This window comes from Anopheles stephensi, chromosome 3 (assembly GCF_013141755.1).
Source record: "Anopheles stephensi strain Indian chromosome 3, UCI_ANSTEP_V1.0, whole genome shotgun sequence".
Taxonomy (NCBI): domain Eukaryota; kingdom Metazoa; phylum Arthropoda; class Insecta; order Diptera; family Culicidae; genus Anopheles; species Anopheles stephensi.
Window position 1 is genome coordinate 27,537,851 of NC_050203.1, and position 24,986 is coordinate 27,562,836.

The 24,986-nt window shown below is 43.4% G+C and overlaps 1 protein-coding gene across 3 annotated transcripts in view; it reads right to left on the reverse strand.

Annotated features, from left to right (window-relative positions):
* The window catches only part of LOC118511541 (protein dead ringer-like), a 110,559-nt gene that overhangs the window by 21,850 nt on the left and 63,723 nt on the right, over positions 1–24,986 (reverse strand). For all 3 annotated transcript variants that reach the window (XM_036054746.1, XM_036054745.1, XM_036054744.1), the window contains one exon: positions 18,604–18,676. In XM_036054746.1, the coding sequence (XP_035910639.1) occupies positions 18,604–18,676 (73 nt within the window). The remainder of the gene's footprint in view (positions 1–18,603; positions 18,677–24,986) is intronic.

Here is a 24,986-nt window from a genome sequence, read left to right on the forward strand (position 1 = left end):
ATTTCGAAACAATCTCCTCTCTACTTCTCCTATGACGCATTCAATTGCTTAACTACTTCTCCAGTATGCTCCATTAAAGTGTGCTGTTTACATCCTTCACTTCGGTACTGTACAGCGATCGATCAGCAACTGTGCTCACCAGACAAGTGTTAGTTTTCAATCAACCGGATCAAATCAACCGGCAACCCCCGCATCTGTTGTTTTCCACCCAAATAGACGCGTTATAAATCACATTAAAAAGCTATAAAAATGCAAACCACGAGAGGTGCGTGCGTGAAAAAGCGGGAAAAATGGCGTAAGTATAATAAAACCCAACGGAGTCGGAGTCGGCTTGGGAGCAGTCGTTCCTTGAAAAAAAAAGATCCGGCGGCTTCACACTTTTCATCTTCCTCGGAAGGTGGGAAAGCGTCTGGGGCGCTTTAGATTTTTAGCTTTATGCTGATATAAAATTTATTTACCACATCTCACTTCACTTTTCCCGGAGCTAGGGAAAGTGGAAAGAGTGTGTTATGGCTGTTGGAGCATCGTAGTTTATATAAACATGTATGGGATGAACTGCCCAAAAACCCGCACCGAACACGGATCAGAAAAAGAGATAGCTTTGCAACTTCAACGGGCTGACGATGATGTGTTGAAGATTTATTGGATATGGAAAATGGCATGGGAAGGGAATGATAAGTCATAAGGTTTCATTACTGGACCGCCGATTGAATTTCTTCGCAAGGTTGCGGTGTTAAAGGCTAACTGTTGACACCCGAACCAACAAAAGCTTAGCATAAATAAAAATCTAGAGTAATTTTACTTAGGATAATAAAATCTTTAAAAAAAACAAGAAGTGTTTGTTATTTTAAATTCCAATTTGGAAAAAAATCCACTAAAATCGCATCCACATTGGCATGTCACTCGCTTATTAAACGATGGTCCACCCAAAAAAACCGGGAACCAATTCCCCTGAGGCTACAATTTAATCAGCTCCAGCAAGCCTCGAGTGGAAGAATTAAAACAAAAGGCACTCAACAGCAAAAAACTGCTCCTTCACCAACCATGGGCAAAAAAAGCCGGACGACTTGCAATGACGAAGTTGCGCGAAGGGCAACAAAAGCCGTCCTGCAAAAAAAAAACATCGAACGCCCAAACTACACCTTGATGATTGCGCGACCAATTCCTTTGCTTGCTCTCTCTCTCTCTCTCTCTCTCTCCCTGTCTCATTCACAATTGCATGTCCGGATGGTTAGTGCATTTAATTGCATGCATTTTTCATAGCTTCGTGGTGGTGGTGGTGCACTTATGCAAACATTTTTCTTGCGAGAAAATTTGCATAAAGTAATGCAAGAAAGAAAGCATAATCAAATATGGAAAACGATTGCAATAATGTAGAATCGCAACGAAATGGCTGCACACATTCTTTTGACTCAGTGCACTCAATTTTCGGATAGTGGCCAGGTTTTTTAGATACAAGCAGCGGATGTTTGATCGAATGCATTTAATTTCATCAGCTGTCAAAGCTGTCATCAAGCGAGCGGATGAAATTAAATGCACAAAAGTCGATAAAAAATCCTTTGATTGCATTTAAAAAATGGGTTACTCGCCAGAGATCGAGTTTTTTGCATAAAATTTATTTACTCACAAAAATTATAAGCTTTAAAAATATATTTTAAAAAAATCTGGAATAGTAAGGGTTAACAGCGCACGAAAGCGAACGTCAACCCAACAGAACGTAAGAACGATCTGCTTCGGAGAATGGCGGAAGTGCGAGGAACGTGCGGTGTTGAAGGGGTCAGAAAACATCCAGCATAATCGGCATGAATATATAATAAAATTATTAAATATAATTATTTCTTATCCTGGCTTAAACCCTGGCAGTCGGTGCGCGTCGTGCAAGGGACCCAACACGGGTCGCGAATGAATGGCCGAGACCGACCGTTGCAAACCGGAGCGTCTTATGTTGCGTATGCTTGCTTTACATTTTCCTTCGCCTGCAAGTGCAGTCCGGCGTGGCAAATGCACCGGGCATGCACAGAGCAGAATGGCTGAAGCAACGAGCACGAAAAAAAGCCACGCACACACACAATTTTAATGCTTCGTCAATGATTATCGATCCATCCATCGGTGCTGCGTCAGGGTGTTTGGAATGGCATGTCCACGGGAAAAGGAACAGAAAATGGAGTCCTCACCATTTGAGAGCAAAAGAAAAGAAAAGAAAAAAACCACAAGCAAGCAATTGAATGTAACGATCGGTGATAACATTATGCCCGAAGGAATGCTAATTCTTGCTTTCCGCATCACATTTGCATCTGCAGAATGGTGGTGGTCGTATGTGTGGCCGATACACAAACAAAGGGAGTGCGCGACAAACTTGTGGAGATATCTTTACCACCAGATAAAAATATATATATATATCAACTCCACTTATCTACACGTATGCCAATGGGTTAGGCGCGTAGAAACGACAGCGCTACAAGGTTTTGTCTAAGTCGGCTCGGGCGACTTAGACATTCACGATACAACAGCGCTGGTCAAACGGAAATCATTGTACGGAGGAACATGCCCATCGAAAAGAAAAAGGATGATGCAACGCGGCAGATAAATATTGATTCAATTAATTAAGTCAATATTGGCCGTTCACAGCTCCAACAGTGAGAGCGAACGTTCGTCCGTCCGTCACCGAACATCCGGACGATCCCGAGGCACGGCGGTGATGATGTGCTGGACACACTGATCGTGTTCGAACCGTTGTTCCGATCAGTGCCATCCGTCTGTATGGCACACAGCACAATAACATCATTTTGGAGCAGCAAAAATGGTTCCCCGCTCGCCCAGGTCTCGCCTATCCGCAGTCACCTCAGTACGCCCGAAAAGTGAACTGTTTCACCAGCCAGCGAGAAACCATCGTGTTTGCATTGGAAGCCGGATAGAAATAGGCAAGATTTAGATCCGGTAACGGATCTCGTCTTTAATTGATTTTGTTTCCTCACCACGTATCGCTCCCCAATAAGAGGACGCCCCTGTAGCTCTCTCCGAAGACCAGGAGAGATAGCACAGAGTGACGAGGTAACATTTCTACAAATATTGGGGTTTTGTACTTAAAAATAAACAAACTTTTATGTGAAATGTTAATAAAAGTCAGCATTAGATATGCACCTTGAAAGGATATTAGAACTTTCTTTACTTGAGATGATTAGACACAGCTATAAAGCTGCTTCGGTACGCTTGAGCTAGGTTTAAAATCAATATTTAAAGCCCCCAGCTTCGTTGTGGTTGCTAAGCTATTGAAAAAATTGGCTACGACTCATTCAAAAACAGCGATACTCCTCAAAAAAGGCCGCCACCTTGTTGTTAGTTATTCCTCTGTGTAAAATCAAGTACAAGAAGCACGAGGATACTTCTCGGTCGGTCGGTCGGTCGGTCGGTAGGCAAGCGGTCATAATTGCACCGTGTACCGAATGTTCTGTCTTCGGACCCGTGCAAGAGATACCCGTCCGCTGTGGGAAGCTGCCAGTACCATGCTGTCACACCGTTGGCACTTGCGGGCCAGCTACGAGACACAACGAACAGCATTATAGCTTCTAGCGCCAACAGGCGCTCAAAAACGGAACCCACCGGAGCGCTTACACACGCGGTAGTCATCGCAAAACATTATGCACGGCCACAAAACGGCTTCGTTAGATATTGCCGCGGTTCTCGCAAGGGTTGGGGCACCGGTGAAGTAGCGAAATGTTTTTACACTAAATTAACATATGTTAGACATCCAATGTCAGTTGGAAAAAACAGGAGCGCCCCTTGTTGCGGTGGGAAATCGGAAGACGGCGTTGGGATCGGTAAAGTAAATCGGCAAGAATTCTTGAGCAAAAACTGATGGTTCGGTCGACGCTGCTCCCTGATCGAATGGATAGCAATCACCGGAGGCAAACTTCTACTGATCGAACTCCCTCTCTCGCTCGTTGTGGCTGTGTGTAAATACTAGAAATAGAATTTATAGACATGTACAACAAAAAAAGCAGTATATCTCAATATGTATAATTAGAGATCCACTTTGTGGTCTCGCGTGGTCTCTCGTTGGGCTGGGAAGATGTCATCCATCAGATGCCGTAGATCTTCCCGATGAGCTGGTTTCAATCAATTTTCCCCCTTGGCGAATGTCACGATTCAAACCCGCGGAACCCGTAGTTGATGGATCATTCACCCGTCCAGAAGGTGTGAGTGTGTTTGAAAAATCAGGATAATTGACTTCCATCGCTCATCAGCAGCATCCTTTACCAAGTCACCAAATGGCACACGGGCGAACAGCTCCAACCCAGGCGTCGTTTCGATCTGCGCCGCATTAATTATAAATCGAAGCACCACCATTTGGGAAACTCAATGCGGAGTCTCCGCACCGTCCGGGTGCGCGCCGTTCGAATCGGAAAATGGAGTCCCTGTGTGGGAGTGCGCGGGTTGCATTAGCAAGTGGATTGAATTTCCCATTTTGCCGGTGACTCGTTTAATGGTGGTAACAGCACGGTTCGGGGCAAAGAAAAAGTACAAGCACCTTGCCTGCGTTCCAAGCAGGATCGTACGATCGTATTCTAAGCAACGTAAAATCAAGTTCGATGTGCTCGATTTCTTAATTGAAACATATGGTTCATTTTCGGCAGTTTGTGGGCCAAGTTTTTTCCTTTAATTTGAAACACAAGACACGAGAGAGGAAAGTAAGTTGGATGGGTGGATATATCGGCATTATGGAATGTATTTTCATTTTCAGGCTGAACCAAATAGGTGATCTCGCTAGAATGACCTCGAACGCTTAGAGGGTTTTGCGTGATGGACTAGCGATGGACGACCCAGATGAACACTACGAGGTCTTACAAGAGTCTTTCAATTTTGGATAGTTCTACAATAAGACTTTGAGGTTTTATAAGCTTTGATATTTTATATCACTCTAGATGGAGCAAAAGTCATCACAAAATCGGAAATCTATGAAATTATAGACGAATGACTATGTTATCAGACTATGTTCTAAGATTGTCCTGAATTTTCATTAGATTTTTCATTTTCATTAGCAAGTCTTATAATTACTGCTGTAAGGAAACATATACAGGCGTTATAAGACGTCTTATTTTGTTTGCATAAGGGTCTTACATCGAGATATCACTATCAGGGAAACCACTTCAGGACCCTGTCGAAGATGGTGTAGAGTATTTTCCGATAGAACTGGACTCCGTATTCTAGACTCTTTTCATGCTTGATAGCATAGCAATTCAAGTACAAAATCGGACAAATGCATCAGATTCCAATTCCACCTTGAAAATGGTCCATGTCATCCTGAACAGATTCCACGATTCGCTCATTGTTTATTCATCGAAAATGCCCTGCAATATGGAGTTGTTGAACGTTGTTGAACAAACGATCTCTAGATAGGATCAATAGATGGGGTTTTAAGAAATTACGAATAATACGATCATCAATCTAAGGTTCAAAACATTAAATTAAGTACTTAAACATCTTTATGACAACTATTTTAATAGCGGTTAAAGGTGCATAACATACGATTCCTTGGATATCCATGATCCATGAGCAGTTTATGGATCTGTATTGAATTTGCTTATGTCACATGACAAAGCTATTAAAGCACTAAGTCTGAGGTGACATCATGCAATTACGTGGCCATCAAAAGCCTTTTATTAGATAGCTAGCATCAAATTGATTGCAATTGATTGCTATACTTTGAATCTTCCATCCATCGAATTACTATCAATCGGGTTGAAAGGTGTCCAATTCAATTACCTTATTTATCCTACACGGTTTTACTTTTCATGCTGCAATTTGCCTGAGTTCATCAACCAAACGTCATCACGCCTTTTCGAATCGACCGACCATCATCATCTGTCTGGCTGCGATGTAACCGTTGTTGCGGTTTTTATTCAAACGTTGTGCAAGTGAACCGCATCGGCGGTATGATTGTTTAATTGCACTCGTAAAAGCTACAAATTGAATACAATGCAAACGGCACAAAGCCAACGTGCGCACATGTGGCGACAGTGAGATTCATTTCAGTTGGCAAAATAAATTTAAAAACGGACGAAAAAGCCTGCCTTTGGAGACACACACATCATGTAGCAGCAGGAAATAAACCCAACAGACTCGGAGGAACGGGCATAAATGAAGACCAACAACCAACAAAACAGGGGGCCAACAACATTCGTGTGTCGTATGCGAGATCATAATTCCTGGTGGCTTGCGCACGATGCATCTCGGTGCATTCGGGTATGTGATCGAAGCTGCTGCTGCTGCTGCTTGATCTTGATCGTGGCCGCCGTTCCGGTGAAGAATATTATTCATGAGACAAATTCCTTGAAAAGCAATAAAGTGTCCGACGTAATGTAACGATTTTAATACGGCCTCTGCAGCCGTCGGTTCCGCTGGCGCAGAACATCTAACGATGAACGATGGGGAAACATTTTATAATTGTCTCTCCTTCCTTGAACTACGCGCGAAGACGATTTCCCGCGAGGATTGTTACTTGGCACGCGGGAAAAACGGGAGAAAAACTGCTCTTTGACGGTTACGGAACTCTTTGTTTTCGGTGTTTTGCTGGTCTTTCCTCGGGTGCTTTATTTACTTGAGGAAATTCATTTCAAGATTCATTTCCCTCTTCCTGGATAGCCGGTTTTTGAATTATATCTTCCTGTTTTATATTCTAAAAAATGCTCCAAAACCCCATACTCATCATCACAACAAAGTTTCCTTGACGATAGCAACCAAAAACAAATGCAAATTACGCCTCACTGTGCTGGGAGTGTTTTGCCCGTCCGCCTCGATATGCTTATTTATGCGTAACCGATTCATTAGCTGTCTATTATCTAAACATAACATACACACGGACCGTACAATCGGCCGTCTTATCTTGTCGGCTTTTCATGCTTTCATGTCGGACGGCTGGTACGCTGTGTGACCCCGTCTCGTCTTCAGCTCGAACGGACTGTCCACGGGAGAAACCGTTTCAAAAATCGTTCAAGTCTGATTGCAAAATGTCCCCTCCCCCTTCGGTCTCCTCGATGCTCCACAAAGAGAAGCTCGTCAGATAATATAATCACCCGAACCAAAGCCCCGAACCACGTCATTCAGCGGTCACAAATGGCGGACGGAAATGATGTACAAATAATTTTAGACAAACCTCCACCGACGAGCACTCGCCGTGACCATCGCGGTCCAGAAGCAGAAGTGACATTTCCTCCCGCTTAGGTGACTTCCGCCCAGCGGGCCCATTTTGACCCCCACCGATGCCCCGCGGACCAACGAGACGGACGGACTGCCATCGATCGATTCCCGATGTCCGGGCGATTGTGCTGAAGGCTGGGAGCTAAAGAGAAGTTCTCATTTGTCACCGGTTGCTGAACCTTTCGAATGTCCCTGATCGTACTGAAGTCTCTTATATGACTTCACATCGATCTATTTTTCCCCATTTACTTGAAATCTGTCACTTGAATTACCATTATACCGCTCCTGGCCGCCGCTTTCCGCAGCCGATCCTCCCATAGCTGATGCTTTATTCATTCGTGATTTTTGGGTTTTTGGTTTTGGGGTGACATTTCAGGAGGGCAACCAAATACGCCCACTCAATCAGCGGGTACACGATGGTCACCCCGAAAATATCCCTATCTCGCCGCACATATCAAAAAAACACTGTTGGCGACGGAAACAACCGGGCGGAAACAACGCCGAAGAAGAAGGAGAGAGAAAAACAGTCGGATGCTGCACGCCATTGTCGTCGCCGCGGGACCTCGTCAATCATTTTCTCATCAATCGGTCTAGTCGCCGCCGAACCGACCACCGCAAGTCAGGACGGGGAATCTAGAAGCATGAAACAACCTTCCAAAGAAATCACGCCAGACCTCGAAAGACCCGCGGAGGAAAGGGTCGGTCGGTTTTTTGACAAACGGCTGAACTTTCCACCCGGGGAAATCGTTTGTCAGCGCCAACCGTGGCGGCGAGGAAAATATCGAATGATTACAGCTTCGAAATACGTGAAATAGTGAAAGTGACAATTCCGTTCCCGATGGGAGGATGGAGGACAGCTGACGCCGATCGAAGACGTGTTTGTACTATTTTCCCCGGTTATCCGAAATGGTTATTAATAGGTGCGTGTGTCCTAATGAGCGGAAAAATCGTGGCTCTTGTACAGGCATGATTGAGGTTTTTCCGTTCTTGTTTTCTCTAATGTGTCTACGGTGGCCACCGACAAAGTTGCATCAGCGACAGTAAGTGGGCCTTCTGTGGCCACCTACCATTCAAATTGTTTTGCATTTCAAAAAACTCTTTGAAGTTGCACCAAAAAAAAAATAGGAAACACAGCCAAAAGATAAAACAATTTGAATGCTGCTAACGAGAAATGTCTAATGCGGTAATGACTCTCACCCAGCGCTGGAATATGAAAACAATCAGCACACATTGAAGTTTGTATTTCACTTCACACACCATTTCACGAAGGCAAAACAATCCAAACGTGTTGGAGGCGAAGGCCTACTGCTGTCCAACAACCGCTCGTGAAGGAATGAAAAATGGTCAATAAATAAATTGGCTGAAATCTTGTTAATGCGTACCGACCACGGGCATTTTCACACAGCTCGCTTATCAAGCGGTCTCCATACGTCAACACCTTTTCTGCGAACTCTGTGTGCGTGTGTGTGTGGCCATGGGAAAGGAAGGTGCACACAGATGCACTTTGAATGCAATTTATAAATATTATAATCGAATTATGCAGCCGCTCAACACCGGCAACGGTGACGAAAGCGGAACCATGTTGCCTTTACGGTTGCTTTTCCACTTCAAATATGAGATGGATTGATAAGTTAAGAGCAGAACGTTAAAAAAGTTTACGATCATCCAGGGTCGTGTTTTACACATTTTTTTATATTTCTAATGGGTATAATATTTATAAAAAAAATGAGTAAAAGTATTATCAACATAATAATTTTCTCTAGAAACAAAAAAGACATGAAAAAAGCTAAAAAAAACCGCCAAAGAGCTCAAACAAAAAACCAAAAATAATTATTAAAAGGATCGATATTCTAGCTTCTCCGACTTATTTAAACAAGTTGATTGTTTAGAAATTGGCATTTTAATTCAATTTTTACGCATGGTTTTATTAAAATTAAGTGGTCTTATTATATCGTCCCCCGTTGTATTTACCTTTTTTATTTTAACTTTGACAAGTTTAAGTACCCAAGTAGAAAGTTTAAAAAAAATAATGATTAAACACACTGATTTGTCAATTCTGTATGACTCTCATCAACATACATTATTTCTATCTATCTTTCCTAATTTTCTTTCCTAAAGTGTTCTTCCAGTAACTTTTCACACCAAACGTTACAAATCAATAAATTTGTAACACTGATAGGTACGTGTGCTGTTGCTAATCGATCGTGCAAATTGTCGAATGAAAAGCTTCCCCCCTCGCCCTAAAAGCTCGCCTTTTTAGTGAATATAACACTTCAATTTATCAATTTACGGCCTGTCAATTTGGCCGCCGCCCGTTAGCCAGACCACCCGCTCCGACCATCCGACCGCAGCAAACCAGCTGGCCCATCGGGGTGTGCCCATCAGCCGCAAAACGCTTTCACCCCCAACCAGCCAGCCAGCCAGCCAGGGTGGTGCCTGATACCGTACGATAGTGATTGCGATCAATACAGCTGCTCCCCTTTTAGCCCAAGCTAACGAGACACAAACGGGGGTAGGGCATGGCTCCGAATGCGGCCAGAAGCTTCGGACACCTACCAAAACGAAACAGGAATAAAGTGTGAAATCATCCCTGAACATATGTGTGCCTTGAAACCGATCAACCAGATCGCGCTCTGCGGGTGTGTGATGTTCCATTTACACAGCAAGATCGCGTGTGTCCCGAATCGGGATACAATATTACGCGATGGTAGTAGCACTCCGAAGCTCCCAAGCTCCAAGAATCAGAGCACACACACAGAGTGTGGGGAGCACAAGCAACCGCCGTTCATTTCGCACGTTTCGCGCGATCCGATCGCTTCGGGCGGCAAACACGAGAATCACGCACATAATCAATGCTTAATATAAAACGGGTGGGAGAGTGCCGAACGCGCCGATAGCAGATTTATTACTAATTGAAATTTAATTTACAATTCAGCGCGGCTTCTTTCTCAGCCAAGCTTTACAGCCCTGCGAAGCGATCGGACCAGAAGAAATTGAACGATTAATAGGACAGAAGGGACGGGGAAGATATCAACAAGCAACCAGCTTATCGACAGATTCAATTAACATCGGCCGGATAGTCGTGCAGTTTGATATCGATCGAGCCGTTGTCCGTTCACTCTAATCAGGTACGATCAGGAGCAGTTGAATTTATCTGTTTTGGCATCAGGCACGATTTTGCACTGTCGTTGACACTTGCCGTTGGCAGTATTTTGCTTGATAATTGTATTTATTGCGCGATCGATTCGTGCTGCTTGCTTTTGCTAAGGAAAGTGTGCAACACAATTGAAGAAAGTAAAGCGGTTGACAAGTTAGTTGCAGTTATTGTCCAAAAAAAGATCAATTTAACCGAGCTCTAAAGTGTCAAAGGTGACCACATCAGGGAATGTTTTCTATAAGCTTATCCAGATTCTGGTACAAACTGATGACATAGACATCAGTTGAGGTTTGAGGCTCTTTTAGCTAGCAGATGCACGAAAGCAGAAGGTTGAAACCAAGAACTCCAAAGGCAGTCAAAATCTCTCAAAGCCATTCCTACTGCAGAGCCACAGTTTCAAGCCGCAAAACCTTGAAGATTTACGAGTTGAAGCTTACAATGCTATTTGAACAATATTACTGATTTTCGTACCTTTGAAGTAATCCCAAACTTTGCCTATCTTGGGTCAAAAATCTTCACCAACAATAAGATAAATGTTGAGATACACCTAAGGGTACTGGCTGTCAACCGATCGCACTACAGCCTGAGGGGACATCTTCGCTAATAATATCTGTACAATGGAGCTGAGACTGTTTGAAAAAATGCCACTACCCAAAACACCTCTGAGACATGGAATCGGTCGAAAACAGACGAACCTCTATTTGTTCCTAGTAGGACAACGTAATTAAGGATTTTCTGAACGGCCATAAAACTTCAAAGTACTGGTGATGTCATGCTAAGGACACCGGACTAACTAGCGCCTCTAAGTCTTCTCGCTCACTCACTCGCTCAAGGGTCTTTTCAAATGGAACGAAATATAGCGTAAGCGATTTCACGGACCTCTGCTGTAATCCTACAAAAGTCAGTAGTAAGTAAAATTGTTTTAATATTATTCCTTATTAAAAAGAAGTGACCAAATGAATATTTATCACAACATGAAACAAAGACATCCGACCCAGCAACTTTGAGTAGCCTTAATATATTCATCCTTCTTCTGTAAAGCTTGCCTTGTCATTGCTACTGTTCGATGTTAACACAATAAAAATTAAGCATTCATCGCATGTCTACATCCTTAAGGAGGCATCCAGCGCCTCCTGCACACAAGCTCCTTATCCTTTTGATTGACGTTTAATTGATTGAAGATTGGCTACTGGGACCCACCTTAACAAGCTCTCTACACCATCCGTATGTTTATTTTACGATTCCGATCGAACACGCCGCAACATTTTCCCGGTGCTGGCAGCCGAAGTGACTTGGCGGAAAAATGCTTCCAACCTCTTGCCAAGCGTCCGGCATGATGGGTCGGAACTTGATCTCTGAGGAGGGTAAGATACGGCAATGATACGCGGCACGTGATACAGCCACAATACAACTTCTGCCAGCAAAACCCGTCCCGAGTGCCGAAAGAAAGAGCGATAAAAAAAAGGCAAACAGCGTACAATAAAAAGGGATTCCCGATGACACAGCAAACCTGCAGCCGAGAACTTGGCATTTCCCTTCGCTAGTAAAGGGAGCAACACCATGATGATGTTGCTGGGTTTTCGATGGGTGATTGGTGGTTGTTCGATTCGATTCTCCGACCAACATGGAATTTGTTTACAAAATTGTTTAAGTGCCGCTGCTTTAGGGCTTCCCATTTCAAACGACGCGCGTGCCGGAGCTTGCCCATTCGCTTCTGGCATTCGATCGATCGTAATCAGTTACACGGACTCGCTCTTCACTTTCTCGTTCAATCTTGGTGGTTTTGTTGTTGTTGTTGTGTTGCTGGTTCTGTTCTGTCGGAAAAAGGCCGGCGGTAACCGAAACGTGTTGATTATGTTGTGAAGGGTGTTGCTTGTAAACAACCGCGCACCGCATCATCATCTGTGTGGCATTCGAAGCTCCAAGAACAGATATTAGGACTTTTTTTTCTTTTGGATGACGGCGGCGGCGGCCCCTTTTTCCTTCGATCGGTGGGAGGATTTTATTCGACTCGCCGGTTCTTAAATCATGCAAACAAATGATCCATCATCCGTTTTTATTACGGTGCGATCGGATCGGTCGATCGAGAGGGCAAAAAAGGTTCCGCGTTTGTTGGGAATGCTCGGATTTTCCCCTATCAATCGCCAGACAATTTGACGCCCGTTGTGGGAAAATTGGGGATGGAAAGTTAGGGTCTAGGGGCGGGAAAAGCATCAACCAAGACCAACCGAAGGTATTAAACGTTTGCCAGCTGTAATCAACATATGATAGCGGCATTTGGTATTTGGAAATGTAAGTAAGTGCAATAGATCATCTAGTTCAACGAAGATCAACGTTGTTCTTAACTGTGCATCAAACCGCAAATCAAAGACCCGAAAGCCGATTGAGAGCTACAAATCACACGAAACAGGTTTTTGTGTGTGTTTTTCCACCGAACTGCTGATGCCGTGGAAAATGTGGTTCAATTTTTCACCAGTACTCGGAAGCTAAACAATAAAAACCTCCGCACACACACACACATACACCCGAATCAATGAACAACTAATACAATTCTTTCGCCTTCATCTTCCGAACTACAAAGATGTTCAGATCGGTGGCAAGATGCGTCCGTATGATGACGGACGATCCGCACACAGCTGTCGGAAATATCGATCAAGCGAAACAAAGCCCAAGATGCCCCCCCCCCCCCCCCCGCATGGTAATGGCCACGGAGATCAAAGGATGTGTTCCATTCTGGAATAACGTAGCAATATTCAACGGAAAACCCTGTACAGCTATGCGATCAGTACGTGAGGGCGAGAATCATGTGAACGTGTATTAATTACACAAAGGCAGAAAATTCGGAAAATGCATTGTTGACTTTTGGCACGCTGGGGCATTGGAAATGAGAAATGGGAAATATAGTGGAGATTTGTTTTTCGTTGAAAATATCGAAAGAAGTAATAATGTACACTTGCCTGCGTTTATTTTCGGTGAAATAAAAACATGCATTTAAAATTGTATCTTCGAAATGTCCATTATGGTTTGAGGTCTAATCGAAATTAAATTGTCCAGGATCAAAACTTATACTGACCATTCCCCTTCTAGCAGCGACTCTGTTATCCTAAAATCTCTTAGACGAGTCATCGGGGGCAATACATAGCTTTAGTGAAGATGCGATTTATATCTAACCAAGTGCCAACAGTAGAAAGAGGCACAAAAAATGAGATATCTAGGCATCCAACAAATTCTACAAATCGGGACTGTGTTGAATTAAGCTAGAAAACTAAAACTTGCAGCCGTATAAACTTTTACTTTAATTAAATTGTAAAAATAAAATAAAAAATTACTAATTTAACTCTACAACACTCCTGAGACGCCAAGGACAATAACTTCTATGGACCCATGCAAATGCTGATGACATAGACATCATTTGGGGTTTCAAACTCTCTTAGGTATCAGAAGCACAGAAGTCATCAAGAACGTCAAAGGAAGTCAGGGCCTCGCAAAGCTCTTCCTACAAGAGAAGCTGATCTAAAGCTATCCTGACCGTTTCCCTTTAAACAAAGTCGTCCCAATCTATATATCCACTATGTATCCATCTATGTATCTATGTGCGGAGAGCTAAAGTAACGCCATTTTGGACCTCACATGACAAACATGCGAAAAATGTCCTACAGGCTAAAGGTCCTGAAGGCTGTAGATCCCGATGTGGAACCACTTAAATACTTTAAAAATCCTTAAAAGCAGACAAAATTACGGGCAAAAGTAAAAACACTGACCTTAGCGTCTAGAATTATCTATCAACTTCCAAATTAGATTGCAATACCTCTGAAGTCAAAAATTGAAATCTAGGCTTAATGGAAGTGTTTGCTCAAGAACTGTTATACTTTTGCTTATCTAACCTTTTTTCCTATAATCAATTAGTATTATTCGCACCCAATGTTCACCCTTGGACTGATACGCCCGCTGTATAAGAATTAGAGTAAACATCATTATATAAAACACACCAGATCAATGCGATTTACCGATTTTGTATTAAAATTAGCAATTCTTCAGCAACCAGTTAACACGATCCTTCTAAAAAACCCAGTTCCCCCCCCCTCCCCCAGCATCAGTCACGTTTGCGTGAAAATAAATCGTTCTTTAGATTCCTAGAAACAGTATCACAAAAGGCCCAATCGTAAAGGCGCACTGATTGAATGGAATCAATCAAGGCGATATGTTTCCGTCGTCCACTTTTTTTGCTCTGCTGTTCCCACCTACAGAGCACCACCACCGTGCACCAAATCAAACTGCACCGTACCGTTCGCGGTTTGCATCGATTTGCACTAAGCTGTTGAAAATCAGACGTACACACAAGGTAATCAACAGCGGCGCGGATCGACCCAGAACCGGTGAGCCCGCTAGCAGATACCTCCCGCTGCTTCGATCGAGAACGTGCGATACATCTCCGATGAACGGATACAGTTTTCCACAGCGGACCGAAGCTGGCTTGCCCCACTGTCCGATCAATTTGCTGACCATTTATGATGGTGGAAGAAGAAAACGGGCGTCTGTTTTGACTTGATTGTAGCGCCTGTAGAAACCGTTTCGGAGCGACATAGAGGGGTTACGGGAGGAGGACTGCATGAGTGGAGGACGCTTCGTTACTGTCCAGTGTCCAATTATTCAACATAAACTTTTATTAATCATTCGCGACGACAACACACGATCGCGGCGTGTAGATACGGTGCGGAGGACGTAGAAACATAAGCTACACACTCTCAATACAACAACGTTCGAGATCTGGAACTCTGAGGTCCTCAGGCGCCGTCTATCACGAACCCGTCCGAGGGGGGGGGGGAACGCGCAGGGTCGTTAAACGAAGACAACGGGCAACACAAAACACACTCCTAAGAGGGAGACGGCGAAAACAAAAATGGCTCAGATCGATGGATCCTAGGCGTCCGATCGGAATCAATTCCATCGTTGCGATAGACCGAGGAAAAGGAAACCTCACCGAGCTGCGAGAGAAAGCCGAACAGAGCCGGAAGATTGATATATTGATTTCGGATCAATTTGACAGCGAGAAAATTGCGTTCCTGTTTTTATTGCCCAGCGCGCCACGGATCGATCGCCGGTGTAACCTTCTTGGTTCCTCTGTCGGGAGTTGGTTGGTTGGTGGCTTCGTAGATTTGATCATCCTTTTTTTTCGATTTGAATCGTGAACTCTCCCCCATCCGATCCCCATCCGGATGGGTCTCAAGTTCATCCTCGCCTGGAACAATCCTTGGTACCGGGATGGCCTAATGATTTCATGATTTTCGTCCACGCACGATCCATACCCAGCCGGTACATTTGCGTATTGGAAGCGCGCCAGTTCAGATTGCCGGGTGTGTGTGTGCCGGGCCTCTCCCTATCATCTCAGAGGGCACCGAAAATAAAATACACCCGATTCCGATCTTGCGTACCAACCTGCCAATGATGCCTATGAGTGATGTTTCTTTTCTATCGTTTCTTCAGCAGCAGCAGCAACCACATTGATAGGAACGCACCACCGATTTGAATGATTAAAGGCGAACACTGGAAGGCTAGAAGGCTCGACCTTTTTTCCTGGGCCAAATTCGTTCCCCTTTCTTTATCCTCCGCCAGCTAGCCGTACAATAACAGTGTAAATTACGATTATCTCGTACGAGCTTCTAATTTGACTTTGATTAATTGTTTGATAGCCCCGAGTACTGGGGCTCCTTTTATGGGGTGTCCTCGCTTATAGTTTTCGGCTGTTGGAATTTTTTCACGCCTCAACACGGGGCCTGTAGTTTCCCTCATCATCAGCGCAAATATTCATTCACTCGTCGATATGATGGTGAGTGTGAAAATGAAATTTTTATAAGCCTATGTTCGCGTGACGCGTACGGCGATTGTGGCAATATTGGGCTGCAAGTTGCTTACGTCATGATTCAATCGGGAAGTGTGGAAAAATAAGGGAGATAATCATTGTGTTTTATTGGATAAATTAAATGGACAAACGTAATGTACGATCGTGACATAATAAGTTGTACGTTAAATAATCCGCATTACGTCAATCTTAATTCAAACAGGAGTGGAAACAACCACCAAAAAAAGAAAGAAGAAAAAACTGACAAGCGGCAAAACATCAAAACTGTATCAAAACAGGTGCCAATGCGTACGGCGGCATTCCCTTCACACGCCGGGCACGGTTCGCCCGGTGCTAACAAAATCAATCAAAAGCGCGCACCGATTTGTGCTGTTTCCCATTCGGACCTCGGTGATAATCAGATGGGCAAACAGTATCGACAAAATGATCCCGTGCGATCAGTCGCAACTCCGGCTCAAAAACTTTAACTAACTTCGCGACTGGGCGCGACAGAATGTACCCACCAGGAAGGGAATACAAGCGAAGAAGCGATTCGATCCGTCGCTGTGCGACATAAAACAGCAGCCACATAAAACATCAGCTTCGGCGCCCGTTTTACTCCTTTCCGCGTGCGTGACACACGTTTGCAACCCAATTCACATGGCGTCATTCATAAAATGTTCTCGCGCACCGGGGAAACGGCAGTGTATGCGGTTTTTATGAATGTAATTCAAGCCCCGGCCGACGACCTACAACGATGCAACGTGTTATTTTGGTTTAAAATGTGTTGCCTCTTCTCAATCTTCTCCACGTGGCAATGTTGTGCATATTCGACAAATGAAGTGCCCGAAGGGGGGGCATGGTGATCGTTAAATATTAAATTTAAGATTTAGCTCAACTCATTTGCTCGTGGTTCCATCCATCCCGCCGTCCATCATCGTCGAAGACTTTTGCGTGAACTGATGAATGAAATGCGCGGCAGTGCGTTTTGCACCAATAAAATTAAGAGCGTCTGTCTTACGGGAGGGCCGAGTGTGGTTAAAACTCGGAACCGCAACTTGGAGCATGCTGGATGCTTGTTGTTGCTGCTGATACTTTTTTGCGAGGGAATGTGCCATTAATTTTGGGCATGCTTGAAAACGACCCAACCAAGGAAAATCGTTTTCTGGAGCCTTTAATCCATCGTTATTAAATATTAGTTTTTGGCTCAGAAATTAAACACCGTCGTTTTAATGCAGCAAACATTTTATGGATTCAAGAAGATATTCGAAGGGTAGTATTACTAAATATATCAAATGACTTTTTCTACACAAAAAATAGCTTTAAAATAGCCTCCGAATCGCATTTGCTGCAAGAGATACCTTAGAATATTCTTAGGAATTTATATACATTAAAGGACAATTTGGTAAAAGTGAGGTTCCTTTTCTTCCTTGGCGCTACAGCCTTGAAAGGTCTCAGCCTGCCATTTCTGACAGTCTGTGAGTTCAGCTAAGTAGCCAAGGTAAAGTAGTCAGCTCTGCGTACAGTGACGCGGTCTGGATGGGATCTGAGCCCCGGTCCTGCCGTGTGAAGGCCGACGCCACTATCGCCTCGACCACCGAACCGCACCCTGAGGTGAGGTTATGATGTTTTTTGCACGATATTTGCACGAAACAAACTTTGTAAGACATCTTGGAAAAACGAAGACCTTTTAGGATCTCCTCGATACACTTTTAACCATCAATATCTGCTAGATTAGTTATTTTAAAGAGTTCTGACAAATGACAATACCCTTTATATTCATTTCAACTTCAAATCGGTACTATCTGAATGGACTCTCAATTGCGATAAATGGATTGGCAATTGCTCCTGCTTTTTCCTAAGTATTAAAATCACTAGCTTTAAGAACAAATATGCGGGAGATCCTATTATTGTATCTATATATACCAGAAGAACGCTTACAAACTCTCGAGTTTTGCTGCATAGCCCTCGATAACCCCGGGACTTTTTCAATTTGCTAGTCTATCCGATAATGATGTGTCTAAACTGTCTGATTGCAATAGAAGCAACAACAAAAACATCTCATTGGCACACACAAATAAAAACAAAGGAAACAGGGTGCCTGCCTCACCGGGAAGAAGAATTCTAATAAAGAAAATAATTGCTGCCACTGTCACTGTGCAGAATGATTAATTGATATCAGAAAACGATCATCAGGCGATACAAATTCTTCGCTCCGAAAATAAGAACTGAAAAAAAGCTGGCGGACAAGTTTATCTTGGAGAGCAAGATAAAAAATGTTGTCTAATAGAAAACTGTTTCCAACTATCCAACGGGGGTGCGTTGATAGCTAAATAAATTCCACCTAGAGTTATACAGAAGGATGAGTCACGGAGACATCATAGTGTGGTGGAAAACGGATAGCACTTACCTCGCTTTTGCATGAACAGGAACAGATCGTCCAGAAATTCCTTCCGCTTCGGGTCATCGTTGATTTCGTACAGCTGCGGGGATGGAAAAACAGGGAGGAAAACAAACATGAGCAAGTTGCGATAAAATGGTGATGATTTTAAGAAAAGAGCCCTTCTTTGCCGTTATCGTGACGTCCGGTCGTCGTCGTCGTCGTCGGGACAGTAAGGCAATTAGTTACTAATTTAACAGTCAAAATCAATTTGGCTCGGCCTATCCGGGTGTGGAAAAGCAATCACCACCACCGCTTAGCTTGGGTGGTGATGGCTGCCCGCCGAGGTCGCTGTCCGCCGGTGCAACAATGCACACGCCGAAATGCACCGAACCGAACTGCAAGTGTCTATTATTATTATCGCGCCAATCGAACGGGAAGGAGGTTGAAACGCACCACCCGATGGCAGAGGGGAAAAAAGATAAAGAAAATCGTACCGAAAAACGTGATTCACCTGTGCCCACACGCTGTGAAGGTAGAGCGAGAGATGGGAAGCAGAGTTTTCAATAACGCTTTTAATCGCTTTGAACGCATTCCCGCGCACACTGCAGTCTTCTGTTTCGTTCGAATTGTGAAGGGAAAGTAGGTTTTACGTTTTTGTTGTTGCTTCAGCTTTTTTTGATGCACTTATACACACACTCACACACACAAGTACATATTGCAGTGGGCAAGTATTCGCACGTATACGTATCAACATTAATTACAATTGGCAACAGCCGCATTAAACTTATTTAAATTGATTGCGTGCTTCTTGAAATTATTTTTATTAGCGTACACGAGAAATAGCGCAAAACCTTCCCTGCCTTGCCACCTCCTAGCCAAACGTCTCAATGAGTTCGTGACTTCGGTGCTACTACTCCGAAACCCACCGCAGTGGGGCGTCAAACAATTGCACCATTGCAGCACTGAACGACGTCAGACCCGGGGTTGGTTTATAATAGTTTCTGAAAGACGATTGGTTTGGAGCTTCTGTGTGGGGCTGTGTTTTTTTTTCTTCGCCAGACCCAACCGGAGTTTCACACACGTGGGTGGCTTTGCAATTATTGGCCAGACAATATAATACGGTGAGCTCGTTGGTGAGGTTAGTTGCAGCCATGTTTTTTTTTCTTTGCATTTGTTGGTTTAAATTTCCAACCACGATTAAAAGTTACGCTTCCAAACCGTTAGCAATCGCATTATTCTAGTGATCACCCGTACAAGGAAGTTATTAGAAAGGCTCCACTTACTCACAGAAAAATGACAAACTGTGTGGCCGTGTTGTCACCGGCACCATGATGCAAAATGACACCATTTATCTGGTGCAGTTGTTTTTTCTACCGGCCGGCATCCTAGGGAGCCAGTTTCACCGCCATTCACCAATGATGCCAATTTTCGATTGCGTGTGAAAATGAAGGTCATCTCGATCCCCGGCCACTGTCGTGCGTTACACATCGCAACCTCCGAAATTGTTTGTTGCACCCCGTTTGGTGGCTGCAAGCAATCAAGAGACGGAGCCGGTTGCAGTTGAAGGAAACAAAAAGTGTGACCGTTAAAGAGTGAATTATTACAAAACTAATTGTAACATCCATCCAACCTCAACCTGCTGTGTGTGTGTAATGGGATGTAATCGGGGAGGCAAAACGGATGGCTGTGTGAGATAATCGAGCTGCTAGAAAGGGAAAAAAATGCAGCAATATGCAAAATATGCACTTACTTGGAATTATATGTTAAACACTACAATGTTTTCGTTTGGTGGCAGCAAAGAGCTAGACGAGGGTCTCGGGGGAAATGTAACGGACGGATGAATGGATGGATGGTTACTTGTTATGGTAGTTGGTTTAAAATGGAACTTGTATAGACTTTTGTTGGTAATTTATGAATTTATTCTATATAATCTGGAATTTTATCTTATTTATTTAGTAAAATTCGAAGAACGATGCTCAAGAATGGACACAAGTCTAGACAAGGAAGCTGTGTTGCTCGTTTCGAGTTTTTTTTACTCTATGCGATGTTTTCTGTATAATATCCTGCGATAGCATTTCATAATATCCTGCGATAGCAAGGGTAATGACTAGAACTGGTGGAACTTATAAACCAAACGGCTAATCCTTAACTTCATAGTCATTTGCGCAGAGAGAGTGTGCCTTGCTATCATGAAGTCATCGATAGGCCGTCGATTCAATACTCGTATAATATAAATGAAGTATCGATTCAAAGCGCTTATATGAGCCATGATCTGGGTATTACTAGACATCCAAAAGATCTTTCGGTTTAGGACGTAAAATGATGAAGTCCAGTCTTTTTGGCTCCGAGTTCTCGTCCTCAAAGTCCCTATCTAACTTACAGTTCTCGTTCCTTCTATGGTGTCCTCGTACTGTTTCCTGTATAAAGCGTACGATCGCTTTACGACAGCCCGAGATTGTGCCGGAAAAATTAGATCTATGGAAAATGACGATCGATCTTTAGTCTTCAGCTAAATCAGATGAATATTTTAAATTTTACACCAAATTTACAGATCTGTGCAGATTTTTTTTTAATACTAGGTGTATAAGGACAAATAAAGGCAAGACTGGAAAAAATATGTATTTTCCAGAAATTATATCAGAAATTACTTCAAACTCAGTTGTCATTTTTGTAGATCCCGTCCCCAGCGGCGGTCTTGGTCTGCCTGAAAGCTATGGCTATGCACGTTATAAGGCTCCTTAGAAGGTCTGATAGACCTAAGATGCCGTACAGGATAGGGTGTCTATTACTAGCAGAAGAATACTTGGGAAACCTCGTTAGGATCCTCAGGAAAATTAAACGCGTCTTGCATGCTTTAAAGCCTAAAGTTCGATCTAGTTTAAGCTACGAAAATTTTTCCAAAGTAGAGGGCTTCATCAAAACCTACATGACTTATCACCCAACTCCATAATATGGAGTTAATAAAATTTTCAATCTTCAGCTATACCGTCTTCAAGAATTTGAATAGAATAAACTTGATAAATTTTCTCTTCATTATCTTCTCCTATGGAGCGCAGTGTGACAGGCAACGTTACTTCAATATCCTTTCCCATGTTCCCATCGTTAAAATTAAATGCAGTTAGAACACGATTTTCTTGACATTATCTAATCTTCCGATTTCATTCACCAACTCTTATCGGGAGGAGAAAATTATTCAGAAAAGAACTCTACAGACACGTTTGAAGGACGTCAAAAACCTAAAAAAAGCTCGTGCTCGGTCACGCAATCCTTACGTCGTTCCTAAGCCGGTTGGGCAGGGTTCGATCGCGTCGTTCGAATTAACAAAGAATCGATCTCAAAAAATTATTTCTGCAATATAATTGCTCTTGATGGTTGGGGTTGTTTTTTTTTTTTGGTTCGCCCAATTGGAACGATTTGCACCTTGAAAAGCTACCGACTACCGGTGCTGCCGCAAAATTTATCACATCCGTGGTGTTCCGGCAATCGAGCGCTTCCGTCGGGCTGTCGGAAACCGAGTTGCCCGTGGGCTAAAAATTCCCTTCAATCTTTACCCCGCATCCGTATGCTCTGATACGAGCAGGTTAAACAAACGATCGCCAAAAGATAGCCACGATAGAAGCAGGGGGGTTCTTAGGAAGCGGAGTAGAAGCCAGCTAAACAGAGTAATTGCAATTCGGTGGTGGTTGCATGGATGGAGTAACGCAAAAAAAAAGTCGTGAGTAATTTGTGCCTCTTTTGCATACGACGTCTGTGTATCCGTCAGAAAGGGTGATGTGCATGTGTGTGTGTTTGTGTGTGTAACAGCCGGGATAAATTTCAACGGGTGCATGTTAATGCTTAAAAAGTCAAACAACGCCACGCCGTAATGCTCGGTCCGGTTGACGACGGCCTGTCACAACGTCACTGACAGCTGTAATTCGAGCCAGGCTAAGGCTTTGATGGTTGCATTTTTCCTGTTTAGCCTCTATATAAGAGTAATTGTGTAGTATTTTTTATAGATGAAAACATAAATTTCATTTCATTACACAACCATTACAAAAAAGGAAAAACAATGTGAAAAGTGTGCCATAAATCACCACGCGCTAGCTATAAAACGTTATTAATGTCTTCAATATCCAGCACGCAACAGTGACAGCGCTTCTGTACAGTGTCATAGAAACAATGCCTCACAATTTTTTGCCTTTTTACAATAGATAAGATTTTCCACCAATATATATATGAACCTCGCTCTCGACATAAACACACACAGGTTTTCACATCGTAAACGTATGCACCGGTTGACATTTTGCGCAAATCTCCCTCGGCACTTGCTGCTGGTTCCGCGAGTGAGCAATTTTCGATGCGGTTTTGGCAACCTGACCTAATGCTGGTTGGTTAGGCCGTGAGAAAAAGGGCGTCCTGCTACTCTGCTCAGCATATATGTATGCATATTAAAACGCCGCTGTTTTTCTTCGTGACAGCATCGCCAAATGGAGGCCCGCCTGTATGACCTACATGTGGACGGCAGCATGACACTCTATCGAAGCGACACAACACCATCACCGACCGCAAAAGGCTCATAATTTTTAACACTTTCGATTTTTCTTTTTTTGGTTACACTCTCCCTGCTTCGTTTTACGAAAAAAAAAAATCGGATTGTTTCTCGTAGCTGGTGCCATGGCATTTCCTTTCTGTTGGTCGGTGTTTGGGTGGGTGAAATGCTCGGTGAGACTGATTAGATGAAGTCGTGAGTCGTCTGTGCTGGTACCAGAAGAATTAATATTAGAAGTACCAGCTATGATTAATATTTTCCCCGGCTGACTAGTTTTATGGGGTCATTGTTAAACGTTTGATGGGAGTTTTATGCTTTTATGAAAATAATGTATGACGGGTAAGCTCCAAGATTCAAGCTTCAAGATAATATGTTGATAAAAAAAACTGGAACTTTAAAAGGAATCGGTATCAAGATCACCTGATTTCAGAATGATATCGCATTTAGGATAAGATTTAAAGATGATAGTCCAATGTCATTACAACATATCACACAGTCAGTAGCTCCAAGGATGCATGTTACTAGGGTATCTAGAGTAAATATTCCTGCAAGTTGATCCTCATTCCTTGAAGATAGTGCCTAAGACTTTATGAAATAATGTGATGCATTTGTGATATCATTTGAAAACATTGGCCTAAATGTGATAGAATTCTGAAGCCCTCTGAAGCTCTTGTCTATATCTTCTGTTGCAATTGCCTAGAAACTTTTTATTCTCTGAGATATCCTCAAGATTATCCCCGAACACCCAATATCAAACTGAACTCCTGCTCAATGAAGCTACTAATAGAATGATAATCGGGTCCGAAAGTGTTCGCAATGATATTACACCACGATAGTTACCATTTGTCATCAAGTAACGTAAGAATAGCCACCACCATCCCGGAGGAGTAGCACACGGACACATCGCGATCCACGAGTCGCCTCTTTCAACCGCAAGCAGCAATGTTGAGTTTGATTGATGGATATCTTCAACGGAATCGCATAAGCATAAACCAAGAAAGAGGATGCGCCATAGTTTTTAGCACCTTCGACCGATGTCGTCGCATTGTGACGCTATGCTGCAGCGTCAATGTGATGTTCTTGCGTGTTCTTCTCTAGCCGCCCGTGTGTGTATATTTGGATTTAGAGTTGGTAAGTTAACGGCAGTTATTCTTGTCAGCCCATACCCATCCACAAACTCTGGTTTGGAGGTTCAGCACCGAAAAAATTGACACGGTAGTGGAGGTAGCCGAACTTGAGATAAAAAATATTTCTCCCAAATTTCCTGTTACACCCGGGTATGATCGATACCACGTACCGATGTCCTCCTCGCTCTCCCTTTAGTATTCTGACACTGCTTCACTAAATGAATCATGTGTAGTTCCTGGTTCGAAATCGCGAAAGCACCGTTTCGAGATCGTAGCGCATCATTAACTAGATCAAATCACTATTTTCATCGTCAATTAGAAGCGTTCCGTGACGGGCCACTCTGCCTGGTCGTCGTTGGCCCATCGCACCCATTCCGGCCTCCGCTCCTTACTTTAATGGCGTGCTGCCTCCCCCCCCCCCACCAAAAAAAACCGTGGAAAATAATCAATCATTTAATTTCGATCATCTCGCGGGGAACGAGATCTCTTCGGGTGGAAGATGAGAAAGATCATCAGATCGTTACCAACGTGGAAAGGTCTGCACCATGCGCTAGCACGAAAAATTAATTTGTATTAATACAATTTATAATTTTAATGCCTATAACGAGATCATTTACGTTTCCGTACATCAGTCCCGCCTGCTGGTCCGGAGTTCGAACGGATGCCTCTTCTATCTACACACATCACTTGTGCTCGTTTGGTGTTCGAGGATCATCCCAGTCCCTATTCGTTCGCATCTCAAAGTTCATCAT